This window comes from Gobius niger (genome assembly GCF_951799975.1).
Source record: "Gobius niger genome assembly, chromosome: 10".
Classification (NCBI taxonomy): Eukaryota; Metazoa; Chordata; class Actinopteri; order Gobiiformes; family Gobiidae; genus Gobius; species Gobius niger.
In genome coordinates, this window is record NC_136861.1 from 11181821 (window position 1) to 11195341 (window position 13521).

Genomic DNA, 13521 nt, shown 5'->3' on the forward strand with positions numbered 1-13521 from the left:
GTCTTGCATTTTGATGTAAAGTAAGTAATAATCGAAGTTTTGTTTTTGGTAAAGCCCCTCCTTCCCGGATTTCAGCAACTAATCAGAGACTAGTGTCCTCCCACGTTGACCAATGAGACGAGCTTTTCCTGTGAACCAGCCTGTCAGATCCAATCAGGAGGGAGGGGGAGGAGCTTGATCTGTAACTTTTGAAAATTATGTTCCTGCTCTCCTCATTTTGCAAACTAAGAAGGGCTTTCTGGTTTAAACAGGGAGGAATTTGATTGTTAACTTTCAAATTTCACTCCATCTCTCCTCACTTTGTAAACTTACAGACTATCACTTTAAACACATAACAGCTACAATGATATTGTGTTTGTGTGTCCAATTTGCTTCTACTTTGTTGGGTTGCAGAGCCAGCAGTCTGAGCAGAGATGCCTCAACGTCACTCTCCAGTCCAAGCACACTTCCTCCAACTTCTGCAGGCCAAGAGACATTGTCCTTTCTATGTCTTCCCCAGGGGCGTCTCCTGAGAGTTCATGCCCTGAACTCCCAGGAAGGCATCCAGGAGGCATCGTGATCCAACTCAGATTCCTAAGCCACCTCAGCTGGCTCCTTTCAACATGAAGGAGCACCAGCTCTACTCCGAGCTCCTCCCAGGTGACTAATCACTGATCCAGCATGGGACTAATTTACATTAAGCTGTTCCTTTTATGTCAGTATGCATTGCCTGCTGCACAGTGGATGTACGATTCCCTTCTCTCACTACTATGTGACACGGAATGTGAGTTACTTTTTTGTTTTTAGCCAGGAACACAACCAAAACAACACCATTAGGTTAACACTGTCATACCTTTTAATGTACAACTGCAGGATCTGAGAAATGTGGGACCTCATGCCACCACTTATAGGTCACAGGTGGCAGTCCGTATACAAGTCATTACTGCTTTGTCTTTGCAGAGCTGTTGCACACAGACTAGACCTATTTACGCAATCTAGGTTGGGCAATACACTCCTCGAAAGGATGTTTCTAGGCCCACACAATGTTGCCTTACTCTTTTAACCCATGTTGTGACGCAAAAACACCATGCACAACAAATGAGCAGTCCAGACAAAAAAGTAGGCCATAACCAATTCATTAATTCTCAACATCGTGAATGCAGTGTCAGCTGTGTTTTCAGGCTATTTATATGTGCACAGGTTATTTAACTAAAGTAGAAACTGGGGCAATGGGATTTCCCTCTCATAAATAAGTCAATGTCCTCTCATGGTACCAAACATGCACTTGTTTTGGGGACAGCAGCTAAAAGGCTTTCATTAAAATACTGTATACATATCTTGATTAATTGTGACTTAAAAACATTATTTAGGGCCCTTCAACATATTTATTTTCTTTATATACTTTTTAACTTAAAAAATGTCCATGCATGTATGGAAAAATACAGGTAATGATGTCGGACAAGATATCAAATTGGTCTGGAGCGCCCCCTGTAGGCAGCAGTGAGACTAACAGAAAATTCAAGGTTTCAGGAGAGCAGGCACTAGACTGTCTATCATAAGACAAAAAGCAGGAAGCTAAAACAGCATAATTTATGCTGCTGAAGAAGAACAGAAGTATCGAACTTGAATGAATTGACGTACAGATGTTTTTGATGAGAGAACAATGGTTAAAAACTCTTAAAAGTTGATGATGCAAAATCTCGCTTTAAAGGAATAGGCCACCGTTTTTACATACTGAGATATGTTCTTACCTTAGCTTGGACAAGTTCATTTGTACCTGTCTGGTCTTTTAGCATTTGGCCTCTCCTCCTCTCCTCTATAGCTCCAAATGAGGTGAAGATAGAAGCTACCAAGCTATTCCACGTTTTCAGGAATACTTCGGCGTCCACACAGTAAAGTGAAGATATTACTGCACGGATGTCGAAGTACTCCTGGCATTATTACGCCTTACGATATAGTTCCCCTTTTTATCCGCTTAGAAAATCCACATTGTTTAATTTTGTGTAACTGTACTTTATCGTGCAACACTTCACGTAACCATATTTCATTAGGGAAATCCGGCCCTTCAGCACAGAACCTCTGGCCCTCAAGATGATTTTGAGAAACATTATCACACAAATCAGAGAGTACTTTTAACATTATTAGAGTTAAATAGGAGAAAAAAAGGTAGAAATACTGTCAATACACCCAAGGTCATATATTATGTACAACAATGGCATTTTAAGGAAGTGCACTGGAAAAAGCATAATCGTTTTAAGGAAGAAATGACATAAATCTACTTGAATTAAGAGATTAAATCTAAGGTTTGAGTAGATTTGGTCTGGATTTAGATGACATAAAACTTCTAGTAGTAGTTATTCTCTTTATTCAGATCATTTTGTGTCATTTCAAGTGAAAAACAATTATTTGTCTGATTTCAAGTGGGTTTTATTCTTGTTCCATTGGCGTTAACATTTGTATCTTGGATTAGTTCAAATCGACTCAAATTCAACATAGAAGAACTTTTATTCAAGCAATTTTAAGTCATTTATCTCATTTAAGATGGTCATTTTTCCAGTGTTGTGCTTTACTTTGGGCTAGTAATCAGCGCCTTCGGCCCTCGGTCTATTTACAATAAAGAAAATCGGCCCAAGAAAACTTGCCTACCCCTGCTATAGTTTATCTCCCTGGTGTGATTCATGTATTTGGCCACTTCGGTGAATCACCATAGACTCACCTGGAAGTTAGTCAGGTGAGTCTGATCCATAGTGGAAGATATGAGAGGTGTACTATAAGCGGTGCTTAACAACAGATTTTCAAAATTGCTATTCTGTATAGTAATACGCCATTAAAGGGGGGGTATTATGCAAAATGGACTTTTTCAAGCTTTACATCATGTTATTAAGTCATTCCCTCATTAAAAACATGCCTGAAGTGTTGCCTTAGCACATTCACGTATTTTCGAGTAATCTGTAGAAACTCTGATGGCGGCCATTTTAGGGATAAAACGCCTGATTCCTTCAGGAAACGCCCTCGACCTCCAGGATACGCCTCCGACCTTTCGTCACCAGCCGAGTAACCAACCACTGCTCCTCAGCAGAACCCCCTCCCCGCAGTGTCTAGCCCTAAGATGTAAACAGTCATCATGGAGGATTAGCTTCATGTGTTGTGAACCGGAGTTACAGTTCTGAAACTTTTACAAAGACACACATCAGTGTTTCTGTTACCGAAACACCCAGGATTCAAACCGGTGACAAGAACACTTATTTCAGTGTCTGGTTCTGCGCTGGGCCTTGATGATGCACAGAGCCTCCGGAGAAAGCTAATGCTAAGCTAAACCTCGAGTCATCACGTGAAAACGAGAAATATGCGCACACAAAGTCAATAAAACCACCACACACATAAAGAACCGTTTAACAATGATCACACACGGAGCCTGGCTTGTTGATTTGGAAGTTTATTGCTCACATTTCATCTACAATGGGTCATAGCCGAGTGGTTTTCTCCCGGAGCTAACAAGCTAGCCGCGACAAGCTAACGGGAAAATTCACTGAATACAAGCAGCATATTATGCATTGAAAACGTCACTAAACAGGCAACTGCTTGAAGCAGCCTTTATGACGATCATACACGGAGCCTGGTTTGTTGATTTCGTAGTTTATTGCTCACATTTCATCTACAGTGAGTCGTAGCCGAGTGGTTTCTCCCGGAGCTAAGGCACTATTAGCCGCGACAAGCTAACAACCTTCACCTTCACATTCATTGAAAACCGGCAGCATATTATGCACAAATAACGTCAATAAAGCAGCAACTACTCGAAGCAGCCTTTACGATGATCACACAATGAGCCTGGCTTTACACATTTGTGGTTTATTGCAGACTTTTCATCAACAATGAGCTGTAGTCGATTATAACAAGCTAACGGGGTAAAAACCATTGTCCACCTGCACAGATAATGTCCGTCTTTTGAGTCGTATGGGCTCCTGCAGATCCTGGTGTCGTCCATGGGGGTATAGTTAGAGATCCATAGGGCAGATGCAAAGAGAAGCCTCCAAACAGCAGTTATTTTTCAGGCAAGAGCCCCTTCCAAGCGTCCGGTGTGGAAGGTTCGTTTCCAAATAATATCCTGTGTGGCCATTGTTCACAAAGTGATAAACAGTAGCTCCTTTCCAACAATAAAAATTAAAATGCACCGATCGTAGTTTCTGTTGAGACAAGCGGAGTGTTGTTGTGATGCCACAGACAGCGTGTGGAGGGGCGTGTCGGAAAGGGTCAGAGGTTCTTAAAGAGACAGGGGCCTATTTCAAGTCATTTGCTACCACCATTTTGAAAGAGCAATTTTATACAAGGCAGTTATTCTAATTTACTGCATTTACAGACCAACAGAAGGTTTGGTCATCATTGTAGTGTGCTATAGACTGGTGCTATGTGGCTGAAAAAAGCATAATACCCCCTCTTTAAAGGAACAGGCCACCGTTTTTCCACACTAAGATATGTTCTTACCTGAGCTTAGACGAGTACCTGTCTGGTCTTTGTGCGTGCCTATGGAAGAGCTTGGTTGCTTCTAAGTTCACCCTGTTTGGAGCTATAGGAATAAAATGCTAACAACATCTTGGTCGTTTTGCGTGACTGAGGACACGCACAAAGACCAGACAGTTACGTATCAACTCGTCTAAGCTCAGATAAGAACATATCTCAGTATGGAAAAACGGTGGCCTGTTCCTTTAAAGTGGACATATCATGCTTGTTTTTTGCTTTTAAAAATGCGTATCAGCCCTTCAGCATTGATATAGATCACATTAAACATGTAATAAAAGACTTTAGACAACACACATGCTGTCTAAAGTTTAAATACGCCAATCAGCTGTGTACTGATAGGCCACCGGGACCCCAGGTTTCTTTAATTAGCTCAATTTTTTAATGCGACACTCAGTGCAAAGAGCAATATGTGACATGTAGGAGCTCAAAATGGGCAAACAGCAAGGGTTCCTAAGTAAATCTGAACAAATACTTACCATTTCTTTTCAACCTTGTTTATAATCAACCAACATTGCAATATTTCCGATTAATCACCGAGTATCTCCCGTGTCTAAATTTACCTCACTGACGCAACTGTCTGTATCATCATCCGAATGTTCAGGCAAAAATAGGCCACCCACCTCTCTGGGTTTCACCATAATCTGACTTCATAAAGGTGTCTCTGCACGTCTCATTTCCCTACATCATCCCACCGTCGTCCCGCAGCGGTTTCGACACAGACGTAACTCAAATATGCAGCAGGGAGGGGGCATACATCATGGAAAAAGAGGCTGTGCCGGCATTTGTGAAGTTTGGTGTTTCATGAGTCATACAGCATAGTTACGACGATCAAATTATGACCTAAAAATATCAACAGAACAGATACTGAACATTTATAATTAGACTACATACTGTTGAGTGTGTGTGAAGCATGGGTAAACAGATTGATTATAGGTTTGTTATAGTTTGTTAAAAGCAGTTGCAGATAGTGTCAAAATGCTTCTATATGAATAATGAATCCAGTATTTAGCATTTTTAAATCCCCATTAGTTTATCATTATTGAATGTGCCACTAATCCCAGGATACTTAGCGGTTGTGACGACTAAATCCAAGAGCTCTAATCGTTTACAAAACATTTTCAAAGCTTTCCTCATCATATAGGAGCGAGCACAAAAAAAAATGCAATTAACGTTACTGCTCAGACAATGAATATTATGTTTTAGCCCCTTTAAGCCAACACACCCTTTTCCCAACTTTAAACGTTTCTGACTTATGAGTACTTTGACCGGAGGCAGGGATGGTGGTTACTACGGCAACACATCCAGCATCTATTTACGTGCTTGTAAAAGATAAACAAATGATAATGAAGGCTTTGTTTATGTTTCCAATAGAGGGGGGACAATATATATCGTCTACAAGATAATATCGAAATTGCTGTTTGGAAGATATGCAAATTTAAGATAATATCAAGTTTACCTCCAATGTGAATAAATTGAGAAAAATGGGGGGAAATGTCGGAAAAAATTCTGGAACATTTTTGAATAAATTGGGGGAGGGGGAAATTGGAAGGGAAAAAAAATGAGGACGGGGAAGAAATTGGGGAAAATTGAGGAAAAAATTGGGGAAAAATATACCAAAAAGGGCTGAAATAAATTTTAAAGAAATAGTCATTTATGGAAGCATTAACATTGCTGTTCATTGTTGTAATTTTACCTCCATCCATCCATTTTCTTCCGCTTTATCCGGGGCCGGCTTGCGGGGGCAGCAGCCTCAGCAGAGATGAGGCGACACCAGGCCAGCTCAGAGACATAGTCCCACCACCTCTTATTTTTTATCTTATTTATTTTAATATTCTTATGCATGTCCCTAAAACCTTATAGTTTAAACTTTTATAGCTTATTTTTATCTAAACTCTGTGTTATATATTTTTATGTTTAATGTCGCACGTCTCACCAAGAAAAAATCCTAGTTTGTGAACCTGTTTACAAACAAATATTTGAGTATCGGCATTAAAAAAGTATTGTTCAGGTATCGGTAAATCAAGTATTCTTAAAACAATATAAGCGAGAAAGTACTTTAGGGTTATCTTAGGGTTATCATCGACAGTCACTGTTACATTGATACAAAGCAAGGTGGTTTTGCCAAAGGACCTAAATAACCATTGTCTGTCTATTTTATTTTATTTATCAGCTACTGTACACCATCAATGTCTTTATTTTGAATTTTCTTCTCAGTGTGGTTATATTTTTGTAGACTTTAATTTGGTGGATGCCCTCTCTGTTTGATCATCTATCTTCTTGGAGTTTTCTGAAGGGGCTTTACTGCACTGATCAAACAGAATTGAGCTGAGAATTTAATAAACATGTCGACAATTTTTTTTTTGCAATATACCGCTTTTTTCAATAACCGCATGAGAAGGCAAGATTACAGTCTGTGTGATGTATCCGTGGTCTTAAGCTGCAAAACTAAAGGGGAACTCTGGAATTGGGCAAGTCCAGTCTGGTCTTCGTACGAGCGCGTGGTCCCGCCCCAAACCCTCACCTCACATTCCTGTTCAAATACCCCCCCATTTCTTCCAGTACGCTACATTTTAGACAAGCATCCGACCAACAGCAAACAACAAGAAGACATACCTGAAGTAAGAGATCAGAACAGTTATAAGGTAAGCGTCTTTGTGTTTAATGTGGGCCTACTCTGGTGCAAAAGGAATGCTTTGAATTTTACTGAATGAATGTCTTTTGAGGATTTTTGTCATTTTGAAAGGATGTTTTTGTCATTGGAGTTGGACTATTAATTCATTGGTTGACTGATGCATAGTAAATAACATTTTTAATTTTATAGTCCACGGCAATGCTGTAAGTGAACTGATTAAAATCATTGTTTGCACATAGTTCAATAGTAAAACAAGGTAAAAAGTGTCACTGGCTTCAATTTGGACAATTTGTAATAGACAAGACGATGAATGTGAGCACAATTTTGGGCGAATAGACTAATTACCCGCAAGATATAAACTAAATGGTGTGATCTATGCAGAGAATATAATGCACGAATAGTGTTGGACATAGAGTTGTGAAAGTAGGTTTACATAAATGAGCTGCTGATGATGGAGGAGGAGGAAAGGCGGCACTGTTGAGGGTTAGCAAAAGCACATCAAAAGAACTTGGAAACGTTAGATCAGTAAGATTTGGGAATGACTGTCGGTCGCCTACTACTACTATCACATGCAAAAGGTACAAAATGAACACTGTAGAAAGTAGGCTATGCAAAACAACTCATACAGAAACCTTTTTTTTGAATGAGAAAAGGAAAACTAGGGCAGTCTACCGTCATCAGAGGTTTCTATTTTCTCTGAATGTGCTTTATTGCAAGGAGCTTATTCATTTAACAAGTAAAAAAAACATGAACAAAACAGCCTTCTTCAGGGAGAAAAAGCAAAATAGAATCACCAAGAAAATCTATTATTTTTTATATAAACACAATCTTAGGCGGCTACGAAAACAAACAATTGTTCCACATTTGTCATTGCAAGTCTGTGCCTCACGATTCATTCAGTGGGTGTTCAAAAACAACTTTAGCGGTCACATTTCTAAGGAGGGGCCTGGATACCTGTGTAAAAGGTGGGTTACACTTTGAATGGGGCGGTGATAGCGTCTGGTTTAGGCTTGTCTCAACACGGCCCGTTATAAAGGTATCCCCGGGCTACTGTTCCTGTATGGGCCTGTCAGAGGGCGTATATGCACCCACAAGATATGCATTCACACATGAGAGGAGCGCCTTGGAAATCCAGCTCCAGGATATGAAAAGTACATTTGCGATGATCAAGATAGATGAAGAGCTGTGATAGTAATAAAGCAACATTTTATTGAGGAATTCATATTTTATTGGATTAGAGACACTGCATTAAGGCACTGCAGGAAACTTGGTTTGTTTTTATGTCTTTAGGCAAAGTCTTTTACTCAGAATTAAGTCCTGGTTTTCATTTCTGTTGTAAATTCTTGTCCACGTAATAAGTACATAAAGAGAATTACATTTGTATTAGTCTATACTGTAGGGAGCAGCAAAAGGAGGAAGTTGTGTCTGAGTTCTGGCTGGTGAATGAAACACCACCAGGAACTGCCCTAGCCATAGGTGACCCAGACGGCCGCCTAGGGTGTCATCTGCTGGAGGGGGCACCGAATTGGGCTTTAATTTTTTAACCCTATTCTCCCGCCATTAACAACATCGCCAATTTTCGGACATAACTTTGGATCAGAAAGTGATAGAGACTTGTGGTCTTTTGTGTTGAAAACTAGATATAAATGTAGCCCACCATGGTCCTTCTATGCGTTTCATCACCCACATGCTCTGTTTTATTTGTTTTGTTTTCAAATTAGTAGATAATCATAATATAACAATAATCCATATCCAAAAACGTGTCCAAGTGCGAAAGTTCATTCTTGCCTAGGGCGCCAAATTGGCTATAGGGCTGGCCCTGAACACAACAGTCTTTTCAAACCACAGATTTTCATATTTGTGTCAATTATAAACTATAAAAAAAAAGCTTAGAAAAGCTTGTCTTGTCTTTCAATATAGTTGAAAAAAGTGGAGTTTAAAGAGACTAGATGCAAGTTGGCCATTTTATGTTCACTACTGCCACCTCAGGTCTTGCGTAACTGCAGCTTCTATATTAAGTTCATGCATGACTACACTTTGGACCCGAAGTAACAACTTTTTGAGTGACAGTGCAGGATTTTAGAGGGAGTTGTGGTGAACAGGTCTGAGCTGTGTTGTAAGCACATTTAAATACCAGACTATTTCCGTGGTTTTCCGTGAAGCATCTACGTATCTGTTGCCATGCTGCTCCATTCCTTTTGTTTGTCCAAGTGAAGTGTCAAGCTTGTAATGTGAATTTGTGTGTCTGATGCAGAGCTGTTGAAATAACTTTGTCCCCTCTCTGTCTTTTTTCAGGATGGGTTCAGTAGGAGTACAGATTGTGTGTGTTGCCCTCGGGGTCCTGGGGCTCATCGGGGTGGTCGTGTGCTGTGCCATCCCGCGCTGGACAGTGTCGTCTTTTGTGGGCTCCAACATCGTCACAGCACAGGTAAGAAACACTTGATGCAACTGTAATAAGACTGCAAACATTGACATTGGTAGCTTTCCTGTTGCACCTTTATCACCACTGCAAACACTAGTCAGTGGGAAAGATGGCGGTTCGAATCTTATTCTCAGCATTTCACACTGCCATTGTGGCCATGTGGACCTGTTAAAATGTGTGTGATTGTGGTGTTGCTCAAAATAGCCATAGGTGCAGAACAGCAACCATATTTCTTTCCATTTGCCCACTGTCAAGACAAGTGCTGGACTACTATCACAGATATAAATCAAGACAAGATCAAGATCAAGACATGGGCTTCAACCAGGACCTAAGCACTAATGACTCGTGACTTGATTTGGAATTGGTGACTTTGTGATTTGAGAAGAGTGATTGTTTGTGATTGTTACCCAACTTACATTAACAAGGCAGCAAAAATGTAGCCATACCAAGACAGTAGAAATATTCCCATGGAGGAAAAAGTATTAATAAATGATTGTATTCACTGGCCCCTCCTGGAACCACCTGCTTAACTTGGTGGAGGAGTTTGAGTACCCGAATGATCCTGGAGGCTCTGTTGTCGAGGGCTTCGTGCCCCTGGTAGGGTCTCCCATGGGAAAACAGGACCTAGGTGACGGGTCAGACAAAGAGTGGTTCAGAAGCCCCTTGTGAGAGACCAACAGGCCCGGTTTGAACCAAGAGGCCATCCTTCCGTGGACCCACCACCTGCAGGGGGAGCCATAGGGGCTGGTGCAATGTGATTTGGGCAGCTGTGGATGGATGGATGGATGGATGGATGGATGGATGGATGGATGGATGGATGGATGGATGGATGGATGGATGGATGGATGGATGGATGGATGGATGGATGGATGGATGGATGGATGGATTCACTGGAGTGGGGGACTTGAAATTCTACTATTCTACAAGGACTTGGACTTCCGAGAGACTTGTTCCATTTGTTACTAACCCAAAAAGTGGTATCTCGGTGACTTATCTCTGGGGATTCTGGTTCCCTCCATCAACATATCACTAGGTCTGATCAAACCAGCTCTGGTCAGATCTGCAGAAGGACTTCCCAGACAGTTTGCCAAAGTCTCAATGAAGGATGGGTCCAATGTAGAGGACCAATTCTCTAACAGAGACAATAAAGTATGCCTTACTTTTTAACTGTTCCTGTAACTTACTGTACATCAAACTTTCTCCACAGAGCACGTACAAAGGCCTATGGATGGAGTGCGTGATTCAGAGCACGGGGCAGCAGCAGTGCAAAAGCTACGACTCCCTCCTGGTCCTGGCCTCGGACCTGCAGGCCGCGCGAGCCATGACCATCATCAGCGCCATGGTCAGCTGCATCGCCCTCCTCATCCTCTTCTGCGGGGCCGACTTCACCACCTGCGTCGAAAACGAAGACGCCAAGCCCAAGATCAGCCTCGTGGCCGGGGTGGGTTTGCTGATCGGCGGCCTGCTGGTGATCATCCCCGCCAGCTGGTCCGCGCACTCCGTGGTGCGGGACTTCAACAACCCGATGATAGGAACTCAGAAGATGGAGCTGGGGCCGTGCATCTTCATCGGGTGGGGCGCGGGGGTCCTGCTCCTGTTGGCGGGAGGGCTGCTGTGTTGTTTTAGCCGACCGAAGAGCAGCTCAGGCGGCACGGCTAAGTACTACAGCAACTCGGCCTCTGCCCCGAAAAATTACGTGTGAGAAAAGTAAAAAAAAACTTACAAAAAACCTTGAGTTAAATGACTTAAATTTGGAGTATTGTTTTTGAGTAGCCTTGACTTAAAATGCCACCACAAATTGTTTACTCAAAGTTAGTAAGTATAGTCAACTCAAACGGACAACTTTGCATAAAAAATGAACAAAACATACTCATGCTGACTTTAATTAACAATATTAATGCAACTTTTTTCTCTGACTCTTAAAATGTAGTTGAAAGCATTGCAATTTTTAGTAATCACAAAATTACTGAAAATTACTGCTTACAATTAACAGAAACATTTAGATTGAAAAACGTACAGCTAATTAAAGTCAACGTGTTTTTTTTTATTGTAGCATCAACAAGTTTAACTCATTTGGATTTTTGTTTTGTTTATTGGTTTACTGTTTGACAGGTTTAAGTATTCTTTTTTATCTCATGGAGATCCCCACCTAATGGTTGTTTCTCATAATATTCTGAATTGAGGTCATTTAACTTGTACAGACAGTTGTTTTGTTTCTTTTGGGTATAGTCTTTATGTTACAGGTAGCCCGCACTGGATATAGAAACTTTCTTTGTACATATATAAAACAGGTATTTCACAATGGCTCCATTTAAGACATGTTTTAGACTGTCTGGACCACATCGTTATTATTTTAGGTGTGGCCAGGTTCTGAGTAATGATCATAGTCTGTATAAATGACATCTGGATTCTATTGCAACATCAAGTTCTCATTAAGTTCTCCAGGCAAAAGTCCTAGATATCCAAAATGGCCGCTCTTGTAGCTTTTCTCGAGTGAAATGCCTCTTGGTTTGTCTTTGATGTACAGTCTATGTGAACAACACAACAGTTTCGTAGTTTCACAGTTTTTATGTTTTTGTACATACTCAACAATTACTTACATGTTATTGTTTTTGTTTTTTTAGTTTAACCTTTTTAGCATTACTGGGATTTAGCTTTGTACTAAATGTGCTTCCTATTATATCTGTACTTTTTGTTGTGTTTTGAACAATTGATATCAGTTGCACTGTTTTAAATCCAAAAACATGTAAAGCGAAGACAACAATTTTAGCTATTGTACAAAATATAACATTGTCCAGCAGTCTAGATCCGCACAAGTAGTTCATAGTTAGCTTTCTAGCGTTTCATAGTTATTTGTTTAATTTTCTACTGTTTTAATGTCAACCAAAGGCACCTCAGTTGGCCTCAGGGAGTATCGTTGCCAGATCTGGAAGGCTATATCTTATCATTTTCTTATATTCTGTATGATCTAAAATACTAGAGATGCACCAATCCGATACTGGTATCTGATATCGGAGCCGATACTGCTTTAAAAACACAACTTTCACAAATTAAATCTACGTGAATATGGGCAGGCTGTACAGTAATGTCACTTTGAAGGGCATAACCTGGAGAATTCAATCGCTAAATTAGCTTTGAACTCTGCAAACGTATTTTTGATCACTGCGCAAAATGCTGCGGCTAGCAACAGCACGCTAAAGCTAGCGTCAGCATGCTAATGCTAACAAAAGCTAATCAAGGCTGGGTCAGAAACATAGAAGTAACTACAGAAGCCTAATGAAATAAAATTGGCCACGTGTTGGTATTTTAGTTTATGAAATAACTGAATAACTGATCAACATATTTTTAATGCACAAGTTAAGTTTTATAATTATCAGATCACTTTATGTGAGTTGTATTTGTTGTATTTTAATGTAGCCTAAAAGCCTGTCATGTAGCCAAGGATATATAAAAAGGGATCCTTGTTAAATGTTTTCCATTTGTTTATATATTACAGAATACATAGATAGAATTGATAATTAATCTGTAACATCATAAGAAAAGATTAGACTTTATTGATCTTAAATTGGAGATACATTGAAGAAAGGAAATATGAAACATTTTTAAAGAGCCTTCCAGACCAGGTAACGTCAGGGACCAGTTACTAAAACATAATGACCCATATAAAGCTTTCATTTTGTAACGTTTCTTTATTTTATATGAAATTGTGGATGAACAAATAAAATGGTTTGATCTTACTTTTGCCACGTGTATTTTGTATCAAGAGCGTCAGATATTTCTGTTCACTTTGTTCACGACGAGAATGGATAGGAAGGAATCACTTAAAGCAGCAGTCCGTAACTCTCCAGAAACAAGTAAATATAGCAACTCCAAAACAGAAGCGTGTTTTAAAAAGATGTTTTATTTCTGTCAAAATATATTAAAATGGATCCAGTTTCAGATTTTGACAAATAGTTTGGTCCTCAACAGC

At 40.2% G+C, this 13521-nt stretch overlaps 1 protein-coding gene across 1 annotated transcript; it reads left to right on the forward strand.

Moving 5' to 3' along the window:
* Nucleotides 1–9425: 9425 nt before the first annotated feature.
* Nucleotides 9426–11253, forward strand: cldni (claudin i; the record flags this gene model as incomplete). The annotated part of the gene is made up of 2 exons (XM_079564908.1): nt 9426–9557; nt 10759–11253. 2 exons carry the CDS (start codon nt 9426–9428, stop codon nt 11251–11253), a joined length of 627 nt encoding a protein of 208 aa, XP_079421034.1.
* Nucleotides 11254–13521: the final 2268 nt, after the last annotated feature.